Below are 24,050 nucleotides of genomic sequence, written 5' to 3'. Positions count from 1 at the left end.
ACACTCAAAAGCGAGTGAAGTTGTTACTACTTCACTTCCTGACGAACATTCTCCTCGCCGCTCCGGCTCACACCCTGATACAAAACATGTCTTGGGCAATGCTTGTCGAGGACTTGGATGAATTCAACAAACATCCATGGGGGAACGTGGCGTGGAATTTCTTCCACGGACAGGTGCGGAAGCATGTTATGAAGATGGCCTCCAAGGCCGAGTCGAAGCAAAAAATCAACTTCCCGGGTTTCGTCTACCCGCTTCATGTCTGGGCGTACGAGTGCCTGCCTGTGCTGACTGCTTTAAAGCTCTGCCAACAAGTGTCTGAAACCGCCGTACCACTTATGCGGCGGTGGAAAACAAATGCGCATGTCTTGGATTCAAGACTGAAGGAGATTAATTTCCAGGATGTAGAATTCAGACCACTTGGCGCTGAGGTTGAGGATATACTCCCTCAGAAGAAGAAGCAGAAGTTTAAGCAGAAGCAGGTACTTGCCCTCGCGTCCACCTCCACCTCGAGGTCCAACAATGATGATTCACGGGTCAGTACATTACCTTCCTATATATCTACAATAACCACTACTGTAGATATTCAGGTCTACAATTTGTACCAATTGTAGACGTAAATGTCTACAATCAGTTCAATTGTAGACGTCAATGTCTACATTCATAAATTGTAGACGTAATTGTCTACAATCAGTTGTATTGTAAACGTCAATGTATACACTGTTTTGATATATTGTCCATTTTCTAACCTTACATACCCAACTTAAGCTCCTAGAGCTGGAAGATTCAATCCTTCAGTTGAAGGCTGAATGGACAGGGTTTAAGGCCGCCAATGAAGTTTTCAAGAACGAGATTAGGGGAATTGTCAAAGCTCTCTCGGCGAAGATTGATCCACAGCCGGAGAAGAACAACAACAAGGAAGCACAAAGTGAAACAGAGACGGGGACAGAAAGTGAAACCGAGTCCGAGACCGAGTCCGATGGTGATGGCAAGCCAGACAACAAGCCAGATGCCACACCAGTGAAGGAAACGGTCGTTGAAAAAAAAAATGAAAGTGAGAGTGAATATGAAACTGACTCTGATGATGAATCAGAGACAGAAGAAGACGAAGAAAAAAACAAGGTAAATTACTGACTGAAATTGTAGACATATACGTTTACACTTTCTGAAATTATAGACTTTTAAGTCTACAATTACTGAAACTGTAGACTTAGAAGTATACAATTTCAAAAATTGTAGACTTATAAGTATACAATTTTAGAAATTGTAGACTTAAAAGTCTACAATTACTGAAATTGTAGACTTATAAATACACAATGACTGCAATCGTAGAATGGATTTTAAGTAGACAATAACTGATATTGTAGACTGTTTGAACTTGTTGATTGTTTGTCTAGGGAAAAGAGGAAACGGAAGAGGAAAAGAAAGATGAGAAGGAAGAAGAAGAGAAGACAGAAGAAGAAGAAAACAACAAGGTAAATTACTGACTGAAATTGTAGACTTACACTTTCTACAATTGTAGACTTTTAAGTCTACAATTACTGAAACTGTAGACCTAGAAGTATACAATTTCTGAAATTGTAGACTGCAAAGTCTACAATTACAGAAATTGTAGACTTATAAGTACACAATGACTGCAATCGTAGAATTGATTTTAAGTAGACAATAACTGATATTGTAGACTGTTTGAACTTGTTGATTGTTTGTATAGGGAAAAGAGGAAAAGGAAGAGGAAGAGAAGACAGAAGAAGAAGAAAACAACGACGGGGACAAGCCCGACGGGGACAAACCCGACGAAAACGACGGGGACAAGCCCGACGACAACGAAGGGGACAAGCCCGAAGGGGACAAGCCCGAAGGGGACAAGCCCGACGGAGACAAGCCCGACGGAGACAAGCCCGAAGGGAACAAGCCCGACGGAGACAAGCCCGAAGGGGACAAGCCCGACGGAGACAAGCCCGAAGGGGACAAGCCCGACGGAGACAAGCCCGAAGGGGACAAGCCCGACGGAGACAAGCCCGACGGAGACAAGCCCGAAGGGGACAAGCCCGAAGGGGACAAGCCCGATGGGGACAAGCCCGACGGAGACAAGCCCGATGGGGACAACCCCGAAGGGACGAATGAAGACAAGAAAGAAGACCAAGTTGGTCAAGAAGAGTATGTATTTCCGTGTTTTTCTAAAACGGAATCAGAAAAAAGAGAAAGGTTGGACCGTCAAGAAAAACTACTTGAGGAAGAGGCATGGGATGACAGCCAACCATGGTTTTATGGTACGGTTCCAGAAGGCAAAACTAGAGCGCAAATTGAGGAAGAGTTGTATGCCGCAAAGAAGTTGGCAGAACAACATATTATCATTGAGGACTCACCTCAAATTGAGGATGAGTTGTATGCCGCAAAGAAGTTGGCAGAACAACATATTATCATTGAGGACTCACCTCAAATTGAGGATGAGTTGTGTGCCGCAAAGACGCCGAAAGAGAAACAAATTCTCATTGTCGACTCACCTCAAAAACCGAGAAGTAGAGTACCTCCGAAAAGGTACATTTATACATAAATTGTAGTCAGTTATACAATCAATTGTAGTCATTTATACAATCAATTGTAGACATTCGTGAAATTGTAGACATTCGTGACATTGTAGACATACATGAAATTGTAGACATACATGAAATTGTAGACATTCGTGAAATTGTAGACATACATGAAATTGTAGACATACATGAAATTGTAGACATTCGTAAAATTGTAGACATACCTGAAATTGTAGACATGTATGTTTACAGTTTAGAACAGTGTAAATAGATTTTTGACATAGTTATTTGTTTGATTTGACAGGTTTACACCGACTTCGATGCCACTTCGGTGCCGTAAAGGGACTTAAGAGCTTTTCCTCTCGACCGCCACGCTTTTTTGTATGACATACGAACTCCGTAATCCATTTGCATGTAATTAATGATCTCCTTTGGTTTACACAATCCCAACGTCGGATCTATGCACTTGTGCTTCACAACCTCTCCCACTACTTTGGATGTGGCTTGAGGATGATATCCTTGTCTTTCATTTATAGGACAAATATGTTCACTCTCAAACCTGAATAAGAAAATTCCAAATTAAACATTACTTTCGATTTATATGTATAATTGTAATAAAAACTCTCATAAACTGTAGACTTATAAGTCTACAATTAACGACAATTGTAGAGATATATGTCTACAGTTTCAGTAACTGTGTACTTATAATATCTACAATTGTTGTCAATTATAGAATTGCAAGTCTACAATTTATGTAAACTGTAGACTTGCATGTATACAGTTGGAGTAGTTTGTAGACATGTAAACTAACAATTATTCTATTATGGCAACCTAATAATTACCTTTTAATCCTAAAAATCGGAGAGCTGGGAATTCTAACTGCTCGAACACTCCATTTACAATGCTCTCCCGGACAAACTACATGGAGACATTCTTTAGATGAATACTTTGTCCGAAACGTACAGTGTTTGTTAATGGCATACAAACTCAATTGTTTTTGCAACACCAATTTGCTAGCATACATTCCATGAAGCTTGAGTGTCACAGGGGAATTGATATCCAGCACTTGCTCATCGCTACTTGGATGAGGAGGAGGAGGATGAGCGGACTGCCTACGTGGAGGCGGAGGAGGGGACTCTCTATGCGGAGGAGGCGGAGGATGGGACTCTCTACGTGGAAGAGGCGGAGGAGGGGATTCTCTACGTGGAGGAGGCGGAGTAGGAGGAGTCTGTCTAGGTGGTCGAGGAGGGGATTCTCTACATTCTTCCGTTGCATCGTAGAAAGTATTTATGTCCTCAAGTCCCTGCGTTGGCTCAACCGTGTTAGGAGTTGATCTAAATCCTGGAGAAACTACGCTCTCCCATGCTGCCTCATGCCCTTCCCGTGGCTCTTCACATATTTCCAAAATCATATGAAATCTTCCGACGTCAGGTATCGTTTTCCTCAAATACAAATAAGCTTTCAATTGACCGTTGTCTTTAATCTCAATAGGTTTACATGCACCGTCAATCAAGTACTTCAAACCGATTCTGTGAGTTGATGGGGAAAGGCCAAGCTCCGCGAGCAAAATCTGCATCAAACTAGGGTAGTTCACCGAAGACGACACCATAATACCCAAATTTCCTCTCTCGACGTATACTGTGGGTTCGACCCATGTACCACTGTGTTTCAAAAATATATATATTTCGGACATTCCTGCATAGGAGAAACGCATATATCTGATTTTGTTATTATCATGTATGAAAAAAATTAAATGTCTACAATGAGAATATTTGTAGAAATGTATATCTACAATTACACCAATGAAGTGTAATTGTAGATATACTGTCTACAACTGTCTACAATTATTGTAATTGTAGATATACTGTCTACAACTGTAGACATACAGGTCTACACCTTCAGCTGTTGTAGACTAATACGTCTACAACAACGGAAGTTGTAGACCTATATGTCTACAATTACAACATGTCTATAGTCTACAATTTCAGAGACTGTAGACATGTATGTCTACAATTCAAGAACGCGAAAAACTCAAAACGTTCAAAACAATGAAGAACAACACACAAACAAACCCAGCAACAAACAACACAGAGACGGCGGGTAATGGCACAGACCTAAAACCCAGACAAACGCACGAAAACAAAGATGAACGATGAAAAAGAAGCTTTCTTTTAAGATGCACGATAATGACGTTGAACAAACATGAATCCGAAACCCATAAACTCAAAAACCCCACGACGATGAACGAAAGCCCAGAAACAAAAAGAGAGGAGAGAAGACGACGAAGACGATGAACGAAAGAAGCTTACTTTTAGACGATGACGAGGTGGCCGGAGAGCTGAGCTTCACTTCATAGACACGCAGCTCATGGAGGATCATGACAGGGAGATGAAACGTCCTTCACACGCAGAGAAAAAAAAAGAGAGGAGAGAGAGAGAGAGCTGTACATGGGACAATAAACAAGACCGTATGAGAAGTCTTATACAGCAAGTTTTGGTTTGGGGGTTTGAATGAACAAAATTACAAATTCAAGGGCAAACCCGATATCAAACTATTATCTCTCCTCAAAACACTACTAAAAGTGTCCAAAAACAAGCTACCCTATATTTTGGTCCAAATCATTGAAAACACTACTACATCCGGCCATTTCCCTAATTCTCTGTTAACTTTTGGGCTCAATTAGCCATACTGGGCCTAGTCACAGACCTCGTTGTTTTCAAGTGGTCGCACCGCCCCAGCACGTTAAACTCGAGGCATATTCTTCTAGAAGACTAGTACTCTACCCAAAACATATATATCATTAATTTATTTTTTTTTTTTTTTTTTTATTAATCGCAGAATTTCACTCAGGCGGTTTTTTTTTTTCCTTTTCAAAATCTCTCTCCTTACAGAAAAGAAGAAGCTCAAATGGCGGATTTGGATGAACGTCCTGGTGCTAAAAGATGGCTTCCTCTTGAAGCTAATCCCGATGTCATGAACCAGGTTCTTTGTAAACTTTCTCTTACTTCTGATGTATACGATGTTTAGTGCTTTGGAATATTCATAGTCGCGAAGTGTAGAGTTGATCTAGTTTGGTGCTTCCTATGAATTTCTTAATTTTCTTTCTCTGTTTAGCTTTTGAGATATCGTTCTGTTCATAGCTAGTTTCGCCGCCGAGATATTAGAGCCAGATTTTTTTTGTGTAGGCCAATCCTAACCCAAAGAATGAATGGATTCGGATCCTTTTTACAAGGAAAAAAATCAGCTCGGCAACAACAAATACACTGCTATATCAATTGTTTTAGAAATAATGTCAAATAGCTGTGCTTTGTAGTATTGGATTGTACAAGAAATGAGAAGCCAGTTATTATTTTTTCTTTACATTTTTGTATTTAATATGAAGTTTTGTTTTGTAAAATGGTGCTCATGATTTCAAAGCAGGCTATGGCAATTTTAAAGTTTGAGAGACTTTTTCTGGTCGTTTGAGTATTATCAATTCTTAAATCTGATATACCTTAGTTTGTATATATTTGTGAACAATTACATAGCCAAAAAATTCCTGAGATATTTTATTATTTACTATACTTACTAAATATAGTGTGACTAGCCTTTTATTATTCTATGGAATATTGAGTTCTCTTATTAATTTAATTATGCAGTTCCTCTGGGGCTTAGGTGTTCCCGAGAGCGAAGCAGAGTGTTACGATGTGTATGGTTTGGATGGAGAACTTCTAGAAATGGTCCCAAAGCCTGTCTTAGCTGTGCTATTCCTATATCCCTTAACCTCAGAGGTATGCTTTTTAATTTTTTTCCTTACATTATTCTTGTGCTCAGAGTTTTTGACAACGATTCGTTTTGGCCGCAGAGTGAAGAAGAGAGAAGGCTACAGGCTAGTGAAATAAAGGTTAGCAATTCGTTGATCCAACAATTTATATTAAACCTTCATAGTCACATTTTTGTTTCTTGTTTTTCACATCTTGTATTGAATTAGCTTTTGTCTAGAAGCTAGATTAGTGTAGTAAATTAGACAAACACATCATAATTCGTCTCTCTCTCTCTCTCTCTCTCTCTCTCTCTCGCATAGGTGTCTCAATGGGTGTATATGGTCCCATCCGGCCAAGCCGGAGCTGGCCATTCTTAAACGGTTTGGAAATATATAGACCGGACTGGACCAATAAGAAAATAGACCGAACCGGTTTAGACCAGTCCGGTATAGTTGGATAATTTTTAGTATACATATACAAATTCATAAAATTTTGTAACTGGTCAGTCCAGTCCAACCATGGTTTAGTATTTGAAACTAGACCGCACCGCATTAAGAAACATATCTTTCTAGACCGGACTTGTGGTTTAAGAAAATGGTGGTCCAGTTCAGTGTACGGTCCTTCAGGGAGGCGGTTTTAGCGCATTCATAGCTTCTATATACATGTTATTTATTTTGAGAACTGAGCACAAGATTAGGCTGACAACTTTCACTTTCATTTTCTTTAAATTGTGTTCAAGTAAACATTGTCAGCAACTCTTTTTGGGGGTGAAAAATCAATGCTCATTGACCCTGGCTTTAAGCCAGCTCTGCACTCAGGCATAACTCACTAAAATTAATTTTTATTCTGTTCTCTCCCTAATTTTTTTTTCCTTCCCGACTATAGGAACCTCATGGCAGTGTTTATTTCATGAGACAAACTGTGGGAAATGCATGCGGAACAATTGGACTTCTCCATGCTGTTGGAAATATAAAATCAGAGATAAGCCTCCGTAAGTGTTACGTTACTGTTTGATATCCATGTTTTTTTGTTTCTCGATGGCATCTTCTCTGGGATGTAATATTATTTCTCAATCGTTTTTTTATAAATAATAATCAGATGCATAATATAACCCTCTTCTAAATAGTTGCTTGTGCTGACGTCTCCTGTGTTTTCAGTCGAGGGGTCATTTCTGGATAAGTTTTTTAAGACAACTGCAAATATGGATGCATTGGAGGTTCTGCTTCTTTCACTATTTCCCTTTGGCTATTTCTCTTATAAATTAGATATACACTGATGAACTGCCTTCATTACGTTGTAATTTTATCTTTTGTATATCTGTGTAGAGAGCAAAATTTCTGGAGAATGATACTGAAATGGAAGTTGCTCACTCAGTTGCAGCTACTGGCGGTGATACAGAGGTTAGTTTTTGTACCTTTAAAAATAAGGATACTCTCATAAGAGACGTCTAAAATTCAAGAAGCCCGGGGTCTAATTGGTTATCTTGGTTAGATTCTAGTGTCCTTTAGTTAATCCCCTAAGGACGAGAGCTTGTCAGAAACACGGTTCAATTGGCTTCTACTAGTAGTATTACATTAAACTATTATGTTTTTAGGTGACAAAGTTGCTGATTAATATAACGACATTGTTTTATTAGAATGGTAAGATGTTGTTGATTCTCGCATACGAATGGACTACGAGAAAAATAAACAAAAATCGAATCGGTAAATGAGGAAAATGATACTTCTAGGTATCTCTTCACAGGATAGTAATAAGTATTTAGATGCTGATTGTTAGTATATTTTAGCACAATTGGAACTGCAAAGGAAAATATTTAGTATGTGCATTCTGGTTCATGAATATCTGACTAAGTAGTGTAACCTGTTTAAATTATTAGTTTGATCAGGCCTTGGAGATTCTTGTTTAGAGCCACGTGGGCTTTTGGGAGATGATATTGTAGGCACGTCTCGAAATTCTGGCAAAACTATCCTTTTTTTATTTTGATTATCATATTTTCCACTAATAAAGTGAGCGAGGCACTTATCAGCCTGTAATTGATTTATTTGCTCCTTTACTTGATTTCCATAGACATGAATACACCCACCAAAATGTTTCTTATTTTCGTGTTATTTTATTTCGATAAGCTAAGCTTTTGACTTTTTTGACGCACCACTTCCATTCTATAGGCAGTGGACAATGTAAACACTCACTTCATCTGCTTTGCCTGCGTGGATGGTATGTTGTCCCTACCTAATCTCTCATTCTTCTTCTCCGACAAAGGAAATGTTTGCTAAATGAATTTCAACTCACGGTCCGTATTTTATTTTTTACATCGGTCTAAACCTTTTTCGTGTAGGAACACTCTGTGAGCTCGATGGAAGAAAGACTGGACCAATTTCCCATGGCACATCCTCACCAGCCACTCTTTTGCAGGTATTGATGTCCTCTCTACTACCGAATGACAGTTTGGCAGACTTATATGATGAAACAGAACTATTCGAACATGCCGACAAATATTTCAATTGAATTGGTGTTTGGAAGTTTTGGGACTTTTTATTAGTGAGGAAACTGCCCGTACAACTTTTGATATCAAGTTTAGTTTTGGGACCGATGACATGTCATTTAGTAAAATTTTAACATTTCTATCATCTGTTTCTGATCAACAGGATGCAGCTAAAGTCATCCAGGGCATGATCCAGAAAAATCCCGAGTCACTCAACTTCAACGTCATTGCCGTTTCGAAGAATTAAGACTTCACAAAACTTAATAAAATGAACTGTCAAAATTATAGTAATGTTCCGTTGCGATTCTCCAGCTTTTTCGTGTAATGTGGAGCTAATGTTTAGGACTTGCAGCGGTTTGTGTTAGAAACCTATGTAAATTTGGATTTTTTATGAGCTAGGTTTTAAATGATATTCCATTATATTTTGGAGTTAACTTGACGAAATTAAATAATCACCCATTCAAACTAAATTGATCTGATTTACATGAGCTACTTAATGTGGTTCTGACCGAGGATTAAACTATCCATAATTGATGTTCTGATATTATTGAGAGATACCAGTTACTGAATAGTATTTCATAATATATTTAAATATCAACATCGAATTTGTTGATCAGAATGTATTGTGACACTGGTAGGTTAGTTGTTGGTATACCGATTAGTATTCAATAAACCAATATACTAAAAATAAATTTGTCGATAAAGTTTCAAATAATATCCGTCATTAGTAATTCTTTATCCATAAATAAAAAAAAATAAAAATCAAAGTTTTTTAATTGAAAATGGTCCTTAATTGTCTTGCGTCTAGGTGTGTGGTACAATACAGCTATCCTTGTAATTTTTTTAATAATGGGAAAGCTAATGATTAGAAAGCACCTTAAATTTAACGTGGCTGTAGCCCATTTACAAACCTTTCTGAATTAAATCATCGAAACAAGACGAGTCCCGGTGATCTCTATTATGAGGAGCGGCGAAGCAGTGAAGAATGAGAAGGGTTTTCTTATGACGATAGTCGTGATCTTAAGGTGAACTCAGCCTCATCCTTTCAGTTTGTCAAACGGAGAATCATGTTGCCCACCAATTAGCTCAATATAACCTTTTTTCCTTACTCTAAAACGTCGTTTGATATACCACCTGCTTGTAATTTTTATCTCCCCCAGACTGATGTAGTCACGGGGCATTAATAAATTCTCCTACTTGAAATTCTGTTTAGTCAGAAATATAAGATGTCGCACAGAGTTAATGTGTGCGACAATCTGTTCAAATACAATAGATGAATAAATATAAAAGCAATACGTAAAAGTAAATGACACAATAAATGTTAACTCAGTTTAGTGCAACATCACTTACTCTGGATGACAGTGTGTCAAGTGGAAAGGAAATTCACTATATGAAAAGTAGACAACAGTACAACAATGGACATATATGAATGATCCCCGTTTCAAGGCTTTTTTTTTCTATTACTACCCGTGAATTTCAACTCAAGCTCCCCTGAATATGATACCCGTGAATTTCAACTCAAGCTCCCCTGAATATGAGATCATCTCACTTCCACTCTGAAACACTCTCCCGAGTGTTTAGTAATCTTCGATGTCAACGCCCGTGTACACTAAGTGTTCAGAGAATCACACCACACACACTACATAGTTAGCTTCTCAATCCGTCGATCGTACACGTCTAAGAACTTAAAAGTGTGAATGAATGCGTCAAAACCACTAAGAGCAAAACCTCTTTCTTTTATAGTAGTCAACACCTCTGGATCGAATTAGGGTTTGCTTATTCATTCACACAGAGATAATATAAGAAGAAGGTCTTTAGCGAAACAAGAAACTTGTCAGAAATACAGATCTGCACACAGTAACTAAGATGTCTTAAAATATCCAAGAGTATGTTGCACGACATCTTTCCAAACAAAGTTGCACTAAAAAATAAGCCAACAACACTACTGTTTCCCTAAAAAAAAAGGCGGTGGAAAAAGATGTTCATCCAATTCCAATAATTTTCAAATTCGACTCCGATATAGCATTAATAGCATCATAGCATACTAGTGTTGTTGTGTTTAAAAAAATTTGACAATCATGTTTCGTAAAAGAAAATTGAGTTTGATATATTCGTAATCTCTTAGTAATTACAAAGGATAGATGCCTTTCAAGAGGACCAACGCTCTCATATAAGTACAAAGTAAAATGCCCCACATATTTTTTTCTCTGTTAATAAACAACAGACTACATTCTCCATCTGACCAAAAAGCACAAAATAAAATTCGACCTACACTCTTTTATTCTTTCTAACATACGTGAACTTGATTGGTGGCTTATCATCACTCCTCGCCCAAAGAGTCGCCTTGTCCTCAAGGTGAAATTCTAGAAATTGTTGTTTCACCATCTCGTACGGCTCCCATGTTGCTCATGAGAGTGCAGCCCCTTCCACTGTATAAGCACCTTCATCTCGTGCCCACTTCCAATTTCTCCGACGCATATGCCCATAACGTGTGTCGGTGTGACAGAGAGCTAAAGGTCAGAAGTTAATTGTCGCAGGAAGGTAAGCTCGGCCACTATGCCAACGAGAGCGCCCTAGAGCTACGAAACATGGAAAACGGGGTGGATCGTCACCTTCGCTGAAAGCTTAAGGTGATATAAAAAAACGAGTCACACCCGAGCACAGAACAAAAATGGCATGCAAACTCGCAAGTTGAGCTTCTCGAACATCTGTTTTGCCACAAACTTTTGACGTTTACAACCAAAGCTTGACGTAGAAAAGGTTGCCTACCTCGAACTCTAGCTCTCACTGCTTCCCGTCCACGTGTCGTTTCACGTGAGCTTGCACTGAGACTAAGTATCATTTTAGCGTGTCGAGGTAGATGTCACGATCGCATAGGAGAATATCGACATCAGGAAAAATGGGCAACCCGTAGTGATACCGAATTAGTGCCGACAAGGATGGCCGTAGACACTTGGTCTTGGACGAGGTGTGGTTATTGTACCAAAACATGACCAATGGGAGCCACTTCGACTATTGCATTGGGCAACTACCCCCGAGGCAACATAGGTACGTCTCGAGGCATCATATGACGACCTCAGTTTGGCCATCAGTTTGCAAGTGGAGTATGGTCCCTTGGAGCTTGAAGAGGTCATCCCAAAACCAAATCATGCTTGTCCTAATCCGACACAATGGACTTCGGCATGTCGTGGAGCCTCACCACCTGTCGGATGCCTCGGCTACCGTCAGAGTTTAATACAGGTGCTTGAGTCCGATGAAAAAAACACAATTAAATTGTTAATTGATGAATATTACAATTAATTCATTACTATACTCACTACTAAACAAATTATGTAATTATGATCATAATTCTATAGAAAAAAAATGATGAAATACAGAAATATTGGTATGAACGATCTTCAAAATCGTTTAGAGAGAGAGAGAGTAAAAACGAATCATGATAGATCATCTATTCCTTACATTAGGAGTATTTTTTTTAATATCGAAAATCTAGTAAAATAACTAATTAATAAGGTTAAGTTCGGTAAAAACGTATATGATCATTTATGGTTAGCATATAATTCTATTGTTTCATGTGACTTAGTTAATTATAGTTTTTAATTTTTGAATTAAATTTTTTTATGGGTGCTTTATTTTCCTTGGTCAAATTCTGATCAATTTGTTTCGTTTGAAGATGATCATCTTGTCTGGAGATCAAGTTATTTTTGTCTTAGTTTAGATTATATGCTTTACTTATTATTGACTACTGTAATGAAAAAAGTATCACACCTCTGTTAATTTGTACTTGCCTTGTTAATATAGACGTTCTTGTTTGTCTATAATTGAATGCTCCACTTATATTGTTTACTATTAGTGATAAATTTCGGACAACTAAAAAAATTAATGGTTAGAATAATCAATAGTTTCACTTTACATTAGATTCATTAGAGTATCGTTGATGCACTTGTATTCCAATTGGTCTTTGCAGTCGAAAGAAGGCTAAATAGTTCATGTCGACATGAGACAACTTGAGCAGCGACGATTTTAGGCACGTTTGTTAAAATAAGTAGTGGCAATTTTGCTACTACAGTAACTTATTAAATCGTACCATTTAATATATGTTTATCTTTTAATTTTTAATATCGACCATTGTTTTCTTTCATTCATAGTCAATACTCAATACTCAATATGACTGCATGACATGACGAACGTTAGTTCTAGGCAATTTCATTTTAATTAGTTGAAATGACCTTTTTTTTCCTTACTGAATATTGCGTTATTTAGACTTTCCACATTTGACACAATTAAGAAAAATCACTGATTCTAATTTCAGTCAAAGCTATCATATTTAAAACGTGCATGCGGATTCAAACACCATAGACTATTTATTTTGCAGGCATTTTATTTACTTATAATATAGAATTTTTTTTCAATAAGAAATTAGTTTAGGTTGGTGGAAGCTATAGGATCCCTGATATTAACTTATGTAGCATAATACAACAAGCTACTTGTTATTTATTTATTGAGGAAATGGCGGCACACGTGCCCAAAGTTATCGGGTTTTTACACTTATGTACCCAAACTTTTTTTTTTCGCGGCATAAGTGTCCAAAGTCACTTCACGGTTACTCTGTTAGTGTTTTGGACGTTAAATATAAATGGCGAGCCACGTGTCTTCATCTTACAATGTTTGAGTTAATAAATGAGAGTAAATTATAACAAATTAAAAAATAAAGGGAAAATAACACATTTATACCCTGTGTTTTAGTGAAATGTCGAGTTTAACCCTCGGTTTTCAAAAATGTCGAGTTCATACCCTCTGTTTAACTAAAATGACGAAATTATACCCTGAAATAGACAACAGTGTCACGAATATTCTTTTTATTGACTTTTCATTGACGTTGACTATAATATGTATATATAAACATCAATTATCTTTATTCATTCGCGCCATATATGTAATTTATTTAAAAACTAAAAAATAAACAGCAGTCTCTTAATCGTGAAGAACACAGAAAGAGACAAATGGTTAAACATCGATAGTTGATAGTCATCAAAATCGCATATTCGAACAGAGAATACAGAATTTAGAGTTACAATTCGAACACGGAATGAAGTCATTTATTAGGAGGTATGAGTTTTATTATTTAATTTCAATTTAAGGCTATTTTTATTTCAAAATTGAGAATTTGGAAGTTAGGGCACTGATTTAGATTTGATTTGGTCTTTCTTATATAAGACTTAATATCAATGAAAGGGAGATTTGTGACGCTGTTATTCATTTCAGGGTATAATTTTGTCATTTTAGTTAAACAGAGGGTATGAACTCGACATTTTTGAAAACCGAGGGTTAAACTCGACATTTCACTAAAACACAGGGTATAAATGTGATATTTTCCCAAAAATAAAACCTTATATTCGCCATTTCCTTCTTCCACCGTGCTTCCTCGACCCGCGGTGGTGCTTTCTCGGCCTGCGACGCTGCTGGCTCCACCCGCGTTGATGCTTCCTCGACCCGCGACGCAGCTTCGTCGACCAGCGGTGGTGCTTCCTCGACCCGCGGTGGTGCTTCCTCAACCCGCGCTCTTCCTCGCCAAGGCCCGCGGCGTGACCTGCACGCTGGCGGACTCCGACCCGGCCCACGCCGTGGTCCACCGCGCCCGGTTCCTCCTCGAGAACGGGTTCGGTTGCTACAATGTCTTCAAGCACAACTGCGAGGATTTCGCGATATATTGCAAGACGGGGCTTCTGGTCCTCGACAAGAGGACGATGGGTCAGAGCGGCCAGGCCGCGTCGATCATCGGTGGCCCGCTCGCGGCCGTGATGTCGTCTCCGCTGCGGCTCTTGACCACCAACGTCTATGGTATGGCCGCCACCGTTGTCGGGGTTTACTGTGCGAGCCGATACGCAGCTGATATCGGAAAGAGGAGAGACGTCGTCAAAATCCCGGTCGAGGATCTCACCACCAGGCTCGCGGCCGGCTTGCTTCGGGTGGTCGAGACCGAAATGCCCGCCGGCCCGCCACTGGTTGTCGCCCGTTGAACCGCTTCGAGTATTCTTTTTTTTTTTTTTTATGATTTCTCGGTTCATGTTTGTCTAAACTTGTATCAAATATACTTTTTTTTTTGTTATGGAAGTGTGTTTACAGTTTAAAAAGTTGATTTCTACTCTCATTTATTAACTCAAACATAATAGGATGAAGACACGTGGCTCTCCGTTTATATTTAACGTCCAAAACACTAACAGAGTAACCGAGAAGTGACTTTGGACATTTATGCCGCGAAAAAAAAAAAGTTTGGGTACATAAGTGTAAAAACCCGATAACTTTGGACACTTGTGCCGCAATTTCCTCTTTATTTATTTATAATTATTAAAGGGCTTTGAAGTAAACATGAGCTTATGGAAGGAAGTGAAAATCCAATTTCATAGGACACGAAATTCCGTGTTTGACTTAAAGTGATTATTTCTTCCAATATTGACATTTATTCCACTCATTATGGGAAATAAAAGAGATTTATAAACAACTAGCTCATTTATAGAGGAGACTTTTAAATTATAACCTAACTATTTATTTATTTAGGGAAAATAACTCATATTTCTCATACTTCCAAAATTGCCCTTGGTTTCATAAAATTTCGTTCGCCAAATCGGAGACATGATATTTTTTCGAATGATAAATAATATTTACTATCGAATGGTCCGACAGTAAATATTATTTACTATTAAAATTATCCTAGAGTTGCGACCAGGATATTCGACGACTCATTTGGAATAGATGCTTAGGATTGTCGATTTCGTAAATGTTCTTCTATTGTTCTTATATTATCTATTCGTCTAGGTTAGTCATTTAATCCTTCTTAGTTTATGTTTGTCTAGTGTAGGTGTTTAGGTTCTTTGGTTTCTTAAAACTTCGTTCTTATTTGTTTGTCAATTCCAAATTTTTTCCAGTTATTCATCATCAAATTTGAATCATGGAATCGTTCGTCAAATCGGAGACAAGTATTTTGCTTTTTCGAATGGTAAATAATATTTACTATCGAATGACCCGACTGTAAATATTATTTACCATTAAAGTTCTAGAGTTTCGGTTATGGTGTTCTATGGGTTAATCGAATTGGAAATATTATTTACCATATTTTATAGTTAATCTAACAGAGAATTGATCGGAGATGCGGGGTATGGTTTCGATTATGGTGTTCTATGGGTTAATCGAATTGGAAATCATATTTACTTACCATTTTTTCCAAGTTTGAGAACGGAGACGCTTCGTCGGCTTCGGAAGTGGCGAAATCAGAAAATTGGGTGACGAAAAAGAAGGTCGGACGCAATATCAAAGGATTGAAGGATTCGAAATCGACGGAGAGTTCGGAGGCAATATCGGAGGATTGAAGGATTTGGAGTCGGATGCGAAAATTTTGGTGTGTATTTGATGAGGGTTAAGATAGAAATATAATATTGTTTGGTAGTGGATTTGACTAGTTACCTAATTTAAGTAATAGTTTGGTTAGAATTTTAAAAGAGGTGGTCAATTTGAACTAGATATCTAGCCGGCCCAAAAAATATCATTCCATTGGTGAAAATTTCCATTTTCATACATAAAAAATAATAATTAAAATAAATACATTTGTAAATGATTAAAATATAGTGTTTCTTTTAAATAAAGACTAACATGTAAAGAGAGAAAATTAAGAGTATTTTAGTTTTTTAAACTCATAAAATCTTACGAACTATATACTAAATTTATATATGAAAATTACATATTAAAACTATATTACAAACTATATACGAAGAAGAACAAAAAAAATGGAGAAAACAATGATTTTTATTAAATTTATATATTAAATCTATATACTAAAATTATATATGAAAATTAAATTAGAAAGTTTATAATAAAACAAATATATATTAGCATTGTATGAGTTAGAGTAGTTGAAGAGAGTATGAAAATAAATTATATGAGAAAGTTGTGATGAAATAATGTGAATGAGAGTGATATTTATAAAAGAATAAAAATGAAGAATTAAAAAATAAAAAATAATATAAAGACTGAAATCAACGAAAATCACTAAAAGGACCATTTCCGTACTATTTTTGCTGATTTTCGTTGATGAACGGAAAAAATAATTCTTTCCACGTATTATCATTTAAAAGAAAATTCTATTCTTTAAATTAGCCGGAAGGGAATGAAATTCCCCGCATTACCATTCAAATGCTCAGGTTTACTTTAAAGTGGACGAATTGGATTTCGCAACGCAGTGTAAAAACTTTCCAGTTGAGAAACAAGTCCCAATAATTATAAACAAGTAGATTCAGTAGATCTTTTCTCTGACCACCACCCACTATCATACTTTTATCTAATTTACATACGTGTTTTCCTTTTCCCTCTAAGAATGTAACAAAATCAATATAATAAACAAACTCCAAAATTCATTGTCTCGCGTGTATTCACAATATGACTCGTATGTATAGAAAGATATCTCCATCTGTGGGTCCAGGCTCAGCAAACCCACTATCAACTCGCCAATGATTCCTCGCCACGCGTACACGCTCCCACTTGCTGTTGCCCGAACGACATCGCGTCACCCTCAAACGACAGCATCTCGCTCCCAAACGACGACAAAGTGGTGCCACTTTCAACTGACATCGTCCTGCTCAGCGGCGACAGCGACGACGACGTGGACGTGACACCGCTCTCCGGCGAAGAAACCTCCGGAGCCGCCTTCTTCCGCCTCTTCAGAGTAGACAAGGAAGACGAGGAAGAAGAAGAAGAGGAGGACGAGGAAGAGGAGGACCGTTTGGACCTCACTCGAACCGGGTCAGGCTCGCCGGAGTTCACCCGGAGCGGGAAATTGAGCAGCGCGCGAGAGCCGCGCATCCGATAGGCGGCGCGGTCGTAGGCCAGCGCGGCGTCCTCGGCGGTCTCGAAGGTGCCGAGCCAGACTCTGGCGCCGTTCTTGGCCGGGTCCCGAATCTCCGCCGCGAACTTCCCCCACGGCCTCTGCCTCACCCCGCGGTAGTGCTTCCCCTTCGGAGCCGGCGCCGCGGCGGCGACGTCGAAGGACTCCGGCTCGGGCTTGATCGGCGCGGCGCCGAGGGACGGGACCCAGCCGAAGCCGACGGCGTCGTGGAGGACGTTGTAGAGGAACATGTCCTCCGAGTCGTCCATCTTCAGGGGAAGCTCTCCCCAGTTCTCCGTCAGGCACGGGTACAGGCTGCTGAAGCTCGTGTTCCGCTGGAGCGTTGGTTTCGTCGCCGCCGCGAACAGGTCTTGATTGTCGCCGCCGCCGAGGAGGTGCCGCCGGATCGAGTCTAGCAGAGCCGAGTCTGTTTCGGCTGTGCTCGTCATCGACATCTGTTGATGTCCGTACATTTTCTGGATTGGATGTGAGAGAAGTGTTGGTGTTTTAGAGAGATAGAGAGAGAGGGGGTAATATTGTCTGAAATCTGAATTCTTGGGATGGAGAGAGAAGAGAGGGTTATATAGCTGAGCCGGTTCATGAACCAATTTTAAAAATAATTGGATATTTGTTTGGGGGATATTAGAAAATTATTAAAATGATTTTTATAACATTTTTGCTTCGGTGGCTTCGGTGAAGGTTCTTTCTGGGCGTGCAAATTGTGCGATTATTGGGGCGAGCAATTTTTGTATTAATCACGTGCTTTAATTAAAAGTATGACATCTATATGATGACGTACGCCGTGTGATTGGATTAGCTCAAGCTTTTTTTTCTGTTTGTTCCTGCCTCCCCTCATCATATCGTTTGGACATTAGTTACTAATAGTAGTGACTAGTGACTGGTGACTAGTGACCAATTAAATGTTTTATCAAAAACATTTATTGCGTTAATGTGAGATAAAACTTGACATTTTTAAAACTTGTTATAGTGCCATTTTTAAAACTTTTTAAAACATATAACTCATGCTAACAAAAATTTAGATAAAACTTGTTATAGTGCCATTTTTCTTTAGGTAAAAAATGGAAAATATCGAGAGTATCCCTCGTGCTTAATCGAAATGTGAGATTTATCTTTTCGATTTTTAAAAATATCAGATATATTCATTCAGTTTAATATAAATGACATATACATCTCGTAACAAAATATTATATTACATATATCACCATTTTCGTTTATTTTTTTTACAAAAATATAATTTAAACTCCCCAAAATATCATTAATAGAGTAAATATTTATTTACTATTTTATTAAAAAAAATAAAAATGTCATTTTATAAAAAAAAATCCTTAACTTTTTATAAATAAATTTTTTAATTTAATTTTTTTGTATATATAATAGAAAATAAAAATTATTTCATTAAAGGTATTTTGAGGAGTTCAAATTATTTTTTTGTAAAAAATAAACGAAAATGGTGATATTTGTAATATAATATTTTTTAGGGGATATATATGTCATTTATATTAAACTGAAGGGATATGTCTGATATTTCTAGAAATCGAAAGTATAAATCTCGTATTTCGATTAAACACGAGAGATACTCTTGACCCTCACACAAAAAGGGCACAGACATAAGACAAACTTCAAGTCGAAGTTAAATCTTTGAGTCAACTTCTCAAAAAAGTCTCGAGCTGACTTCAACATCCTCGAGCCAATTTCAAAGTCCTCATATCGACTCATAACCAAGTACTCAAGTCGACTCCAAAGTCAACGGGTCAACTCTCAAGTCTTCATGTTTACTCCAAACAAGATCTTCGAGTTGACTCTCAAATTTTCGAGTCGACTCTAAAGTCGACGAGTCAACTCTCAAGTCTTCGTGTCGATTCCTTAATTACTCAAGTCCTTGAGTCAAATTCAAAATCCTCGGGTTGACTCCAAACATACGTCCTCGAGCCGACTCCAAGGTCCCCAAGTTGAATCTAAATCAAGTCCTCAAGTCGAATCCAAGTCAAGTCCTTGAGTCAACTCCAAACAAAGTCTTCGAGTCGACTCCAAATCAAGTCCACAAGTCGATTCTCAAGTGTTTCTAAAGATAGACTTTCGAACGAAGCCCTCAAGTTAAACTCCTTGACGAAATCTTCAAGTAAAAGTCACAAACAAAACACTCTAGACAAACTCGCAAGCAAGAACTCTTGAAGCTCTTTAGAAGGCCGTCAAATCAATATTTTCCACCAACCTCCATCAGTGGTTACCAAACCCAAAAGGCCGACAACCTTATCACGCCGACAACCCCTTTTCGCCACCACGCGAAGCAGGCCGCCAACCCCTGCTACTGCCAAATCCTTTTTCCCGCCAAACAGAGGCCACAAATCCTTTAATTCGTCTCCAACTCCCTTGTGCTGCTAACTCCTCCAAGGCACCTTAAAGTCCCTTGTGCCATAAACTAGAGGCCACAAACTCCCCCGAGGCGCCTCCAACTCCTTGTGGCTGCCAAACCGTCATCTCATCCATACATTCGCCCTTATGTCTCCAATAGACAAAACAAACCTTCTCACAACCTTCAAGTGCCACTATAAATGGCTCCTCCATTCTCACTCATTTTAAATTCTCTTTGACTTAAGAAAACTCTGTCTCATTTTCACCTCGACTTCTCTCTATAAGAAGTTTAGAGACGAGCATGACTTCATCCACCTAAATACGATGTAACCGGACTAATGTTGAGCGTGGAGTGCTCTGAGGAAAAATCCTATGCACAATTCTCTAGTTTATGTTTCTTGTTTCCTAGGTGAAGACACGAAGGTTTGAAGACTCAAAGACTCGAAGAGCCCGAATATTTGATATTCGAAGAATGCGAAGGCTCGGAGACTCGAAGGACTCGAACACAATTCAAAGGACTCAAAGTCGAAGATCTTGAAAAACAAAATGAACTTGGAAACCATTTTTGGTGAGACAAAATTGATATGAGGAAGATCCCGTCACATCTCAACCTACATGCTGTTATAGTCTCTCCCTAGATCGAATAAATTTTATATGGTTATTTTGTATAATTGTTTCTTTAATTAATCCGTGATTGGTTAGTTATACAATCTCTTTGATGGAATTTTTTTTAAAATCACAATACGTTTGGTTATGCAAGGGTTTGCTTTTTAATGACCATATGAATAACCTATTTATTAACGGATCATAAGAGAAGGAAACATGAGGTGTAAACAAAAATTAACAAGGAAGGGCAAGTACACTTGCAGAGTTAGAGAATCAAACTTTTAGATACACTGGGGCCATATGCCCCGTTGAACTTTTAAAAGTTATATTACCAGTCTTTTTATTATTTCCATTTATATTTTTAGCCTAGAATTATATGATATTTTCATATATCTTCTATGGAAAAAACAATTTTTTAAACACACTAAACTTTTTATTTTTATATCTTTATCCGATACGCCTCCTTAAGTTTAAAAGTCTGGGCTACATATAGAATTCAGTTTGTTGATACCATATTATGGATCTTACAGTGTCAGTTGAAAGTAGATTGTGTTTAGCTGATAAATAGTGTTTTTTGCATGTCATCATAGTGTGTTCGGCTAAATGTTTTGAAGATACTATCAACTAAAAGAATGCCATTGAATTCAGTTTGTTGACACCCTATTATGGATCTTACAGTGCCAGTTGAAAGTAGATTGTGTTTAGCTGATAAATAGTGTTTTTTGCATGTCATTATAGCGTGTTCGGCTAAATGTTTTGAAGATAGTGTCAATTAAAAAAATGCCATTGTTACTTTTAATAGAGTGTGTATGGCTATTTGTAAACAGTGACATGTACAAAGAGTGTCACCGTGTTATGCTATTTTTGTTTTAAAAATTATGTGGTCATGAAGTCGTTTGTAACGAGTGTTACCTTGTTGATAAAGTGCATTTGATGTCGAGTAAAGTCGATGTGACTGCAAAGTTGTTACTTTGTAAAAGAGTGTAATGAACTAGCATTGTTAATGCATTTGTTTAATATATATTATTATAGTAAAATATAATGGGTATAATCAAAGTTAGAATATTAATTTGGTTCTAACTTAGTTTAGTTATAATCCAACTGATAATTTAGAGATTTCGGGATATATTGATAATAAAGTAATAATCTAAATACAAGTGTTTGAGAGTAATATATCCTGATACAACCGCAAAGGAAAATGGAAATGACTAAGTTTTCTTACCTCACAAATAACAAATATGCTAATATCCTTCCTCAAACTCACTATACTACAATAATAAGCATTGAAAGTTTGTCAGGGCGAAGTGGAATGAGCCTTTGTGAACATTTCAATTTGAAGAGAAAATGGCACATAAGACATATCAAGCTGTAAGTGATGGCGATGAACATGGAAATCAATCTTTATACGTTTGGAGCTCATGAAAGATCAAATTACGAGCAATCTGAATACCACTCTGATTATCACAATATAACGATGTAGGGTGACGAAGAGTAACCCCTAGATTAGCAAGTAGCCATCGCAGTCAAACAATCTCACATGTAGTCGAAGCCATGACACGATACTAAGGTTCCGTTGAGGAGTGGGAAATAACATCTTGTTTCTTACTCTTCCAAGAAATGAGATAATCACCAAGAAAATGCTAAATCTAGTGGTGGAGTTGCAATTGATAGGATTACCAGCCCAACGAAGAGGGAAACAAGAGACTCTTAAACTGAGTTCCTCGAAGGTACCCAAGGATACGAAGAACGAAACCCCAATGGATTGTAGTTGGGCCAGTGATAAACTTACTAACCATATGGACCGCGTACGCAATATCTAGACAAGTAACTGTGAGATAATCGTAAAATATAGGATGTGATCAGAGATATGAGACCTACCGCAAGGAGAGTAGCGAGCATTGGAATCAAGATGAGTGTTAATGGTCTTGTTGTTGGTGAGACATGCGCGCTCGAAGAGATCGTAATATACATTGACAGAGACAAAAGATAGCCCTTTAGAGAAGAGGCCACCCTTTATCCTCTAACGTAACATAGCAAACCTCAATCTTTCATAGCAAAATACTGGGCCAAATCAGACTTCAATGATTTAATCTCATCATCATCATCTGTTATAATAGTATGATCAATATATAAGGATAAGATGATCTTTACTTGTATGCTTGACAAAAAAAGGCGAAATCGTGGTGACTAGGAATAATGCAATGAAAGGTGGTCACAGTGGAGAAATTCTTAAATCAGGCTCAAGGAGCTTGTTTGAGAGCGTAACGTGATTTTTGGAGCTTCTTAAATCATTCCCGGATTGTAGCGCGATACCAAGAGGAGGTGTCGTGTAACTTCTTCCATCTGAGATATATTCCATTGATGAACAAAAGCTAGTCGTAATCTTCGAAATAGGTCCAAAGGTCTCTTCATAATCCATGCCATACTCCTGAGTAAAACCTTTCACAACAACATGGGCCTTGTATCGTTACACAAATCCATTAGATTTTTTTATGATCTTATAAACCCAATGAGAACAAATAGTATGGTTCCATGATGGCAATGATACCAAATCCCAAATGTGAGTCTGATGTAAAGCAGTGAGTTCATCATCCATAGCCATCTGCCAAGGTGGATCGTGACCCCCTACATGCTCAGTCAAATAGTGAATAGACACAAAAAATGAGGCAAATTAAGCAAAATAGGAAAATTAAAAAAATAAGGATGTTCAGTAGACTTATGAACATGCATGGATTGACGCAGATGAGGATCATCTTCAATCTTGGGAGATGATTAAGTAGTCGTAGTAGAGACGTCGAAGATATGTGTGTCTCAGGAACCAAATTATCATATTCAATGGATATAACCTCTCGGTGACAGTATCAAATGGATTAATGCGAATGGATTTTGAATGAGTCATGTGGTGTGAACTAGCGGGAACCGAGAAAAAATTATCTACCAACACAACAAGATGATAGACATATAATTTCCAACAAACCGAATCAAAACACTGATATCCCTTTCGAAAAATACCATAACCCAAAAAGACACACTAAAAAAGACGTATGAGAAAACTTAATGCGCTCCACATGCATGAGATCGGAGGACAAAACAAGTAGAACCAAAGACACGAAGAAGAATAATCAGGAGCAATTTCACTAGGACAAATATTGTCTTTGGATGCGACTTTTTTTGCATCCAAAGCTCAAAAAGTCACATCCAGTGATCAATTGGAAGCGACAAAGGTAGCATCCTGATCAATTGGATGAGATTTTGGATGCGACAAAAGTCGCATCCAATTTTATGTAGCTAAAGCTATTGGATGCGACAAAAGTCGCATCCAATCCTCTATAGATAAAGCTACTGGATGTGACTAGTCACATAAAAAGTTCATGACCTTGTTGATGCGACTAGTTGCATCCATAGTCGTATCCATATCGATTCCGACAAAACATAGATGGTGA

At 37.9% G+C, this 24,050-nt stretch overlaps 2 protein-coding genes, 1 long non-coding RNA gene and 1 pseudogene across 3 annotated transcripts; 3 read left to right on the top strand and 1 right to left on the bottom strand.

Moving 5' to 3' along the window:
- Positions 1 to 776: 776 nt before the first annotated feature.
- LOC149404612 (uncharacterized) lies at positions 777 to 1,772 on the top strand. The gene is made up of 3 exons (XR_016295537.1): positions 777 to 1,119; positions 1,395 to 1,472; positions 1,709 to 1,772. It is a non-coding gene; the product is annotated as an uncharacterized LOC149404612 (long non-coding RNA).
- A 3,576-nt stretch (positions 1,773 to 5,348) lies between these two features.
- Positions 5,349 to 9,187, top strand: UCH3 (ubiquitin C-terminal hydrolase 3). Its single transcript, XM_089608031.1, has 9 exons — positions 5,349 to 5,510; positions 6,167 to 6,298; positions 6,373 to 6,411; positions 7,157 to 7,262; positions 7,429 to 7,487; positions 7,597 to 7,671; positions 8,437 to 8,485; positions 8,607 to 8,683; positions 8,917 to 9,187. Exons 1-9 carry the CDS (start codon positions 5,436 to 5,438, stop codon positions 8,998 to 9,000), a joined length of 696 nt encoding a protein of 231 aa, XP_089464157.1. The 5' UTR covers positions 5,349 to 5,435; the 3' UTR covers positions 9,001 to 9,187.
- A 5,046-nt stretch (positions 9,188 to 14,233) lies between these two features.
- On the top strand, positions 14,234 to 14,798 carry LOC149404610 (protein LEAD-SENSITIVE 1 pseudogene; annotated as a pseudogene).
- A 2,176-nt stretch (positions 14,799 to 16,974) lies between these two features.
- On the bottom strand, positions 16,975 to 18,214 carry ERF-1 (ethylene responsive element binding factor 1). Its single transcript, XM_089604394.1, has one exon. The coding sequence runs from the start codon at positions 18,099 to 18,101 to the stop codon at positions 17,244 to 17,246; it is 858 nt and encodes a 285-aa protein (XP_089460520.1). The 5' UTR covers positions 18,102 to 18,214; the 3' UTR covers positions 16,975 to 17,243.
- Between the last annotated feature and the right edge of the window lie 5,836 nt (positions 18,215 to 24,050).

Source organism: Urtica dioica, chromosome 2, assembly GCF_054948205.1.
Source record: "Urtica dioica subsp. dioica isolate 48M chromosome 2, U.dioica_male_clone48M_v1_H2, whole genome shotgun sequence".
Lineage (NCBI taxonomy): Eukaryota > Viridiplantae > Streptophyta > Magnoliopsida > Rosales > Urticaceae > Urtica > Urtica dioica.
The sequence above is the reverse complement of the archived record's forward strand: the minus strand, read 5'-3'. Positions and strand labels throughout refer to the sequence as shown.

What these genes read in the sequence shown, in the direction of transcription:
- UCH3 (XM_089608031.1), top strand. Translation starts at nt 5,436, where the DNA reads ATGGCGGATTTGGATGAACGTCCTGGTGCTAAAAGATGGCTTCCTCTT. An exon ending in ATCCCGATGTCATGAACCAG is followed by an intron (nt 5,511 to 6,166) that starts GTTCTTTGTAAA and finishes TTAATTATGCAG; the next exon opens with TTCCTCTGGGGCTTAGGTGT. An exon ending in CTACTGGCGGTGATACAGAG is followed by an intron (nt 7,672 to 8,436) that starts GTTAGTTTTTGT and finishes TCCATTCTATAG; the next exon opens with GCAGTGGACAATGTAAACAC.
- ERF-1 (XM_089604394.1), bottom strand. Translation starts at nt 18,101, where the DNA reads ATGTACGGACATCAACAGATGTCGATGACGAGCACAGCCGAAACAGAC.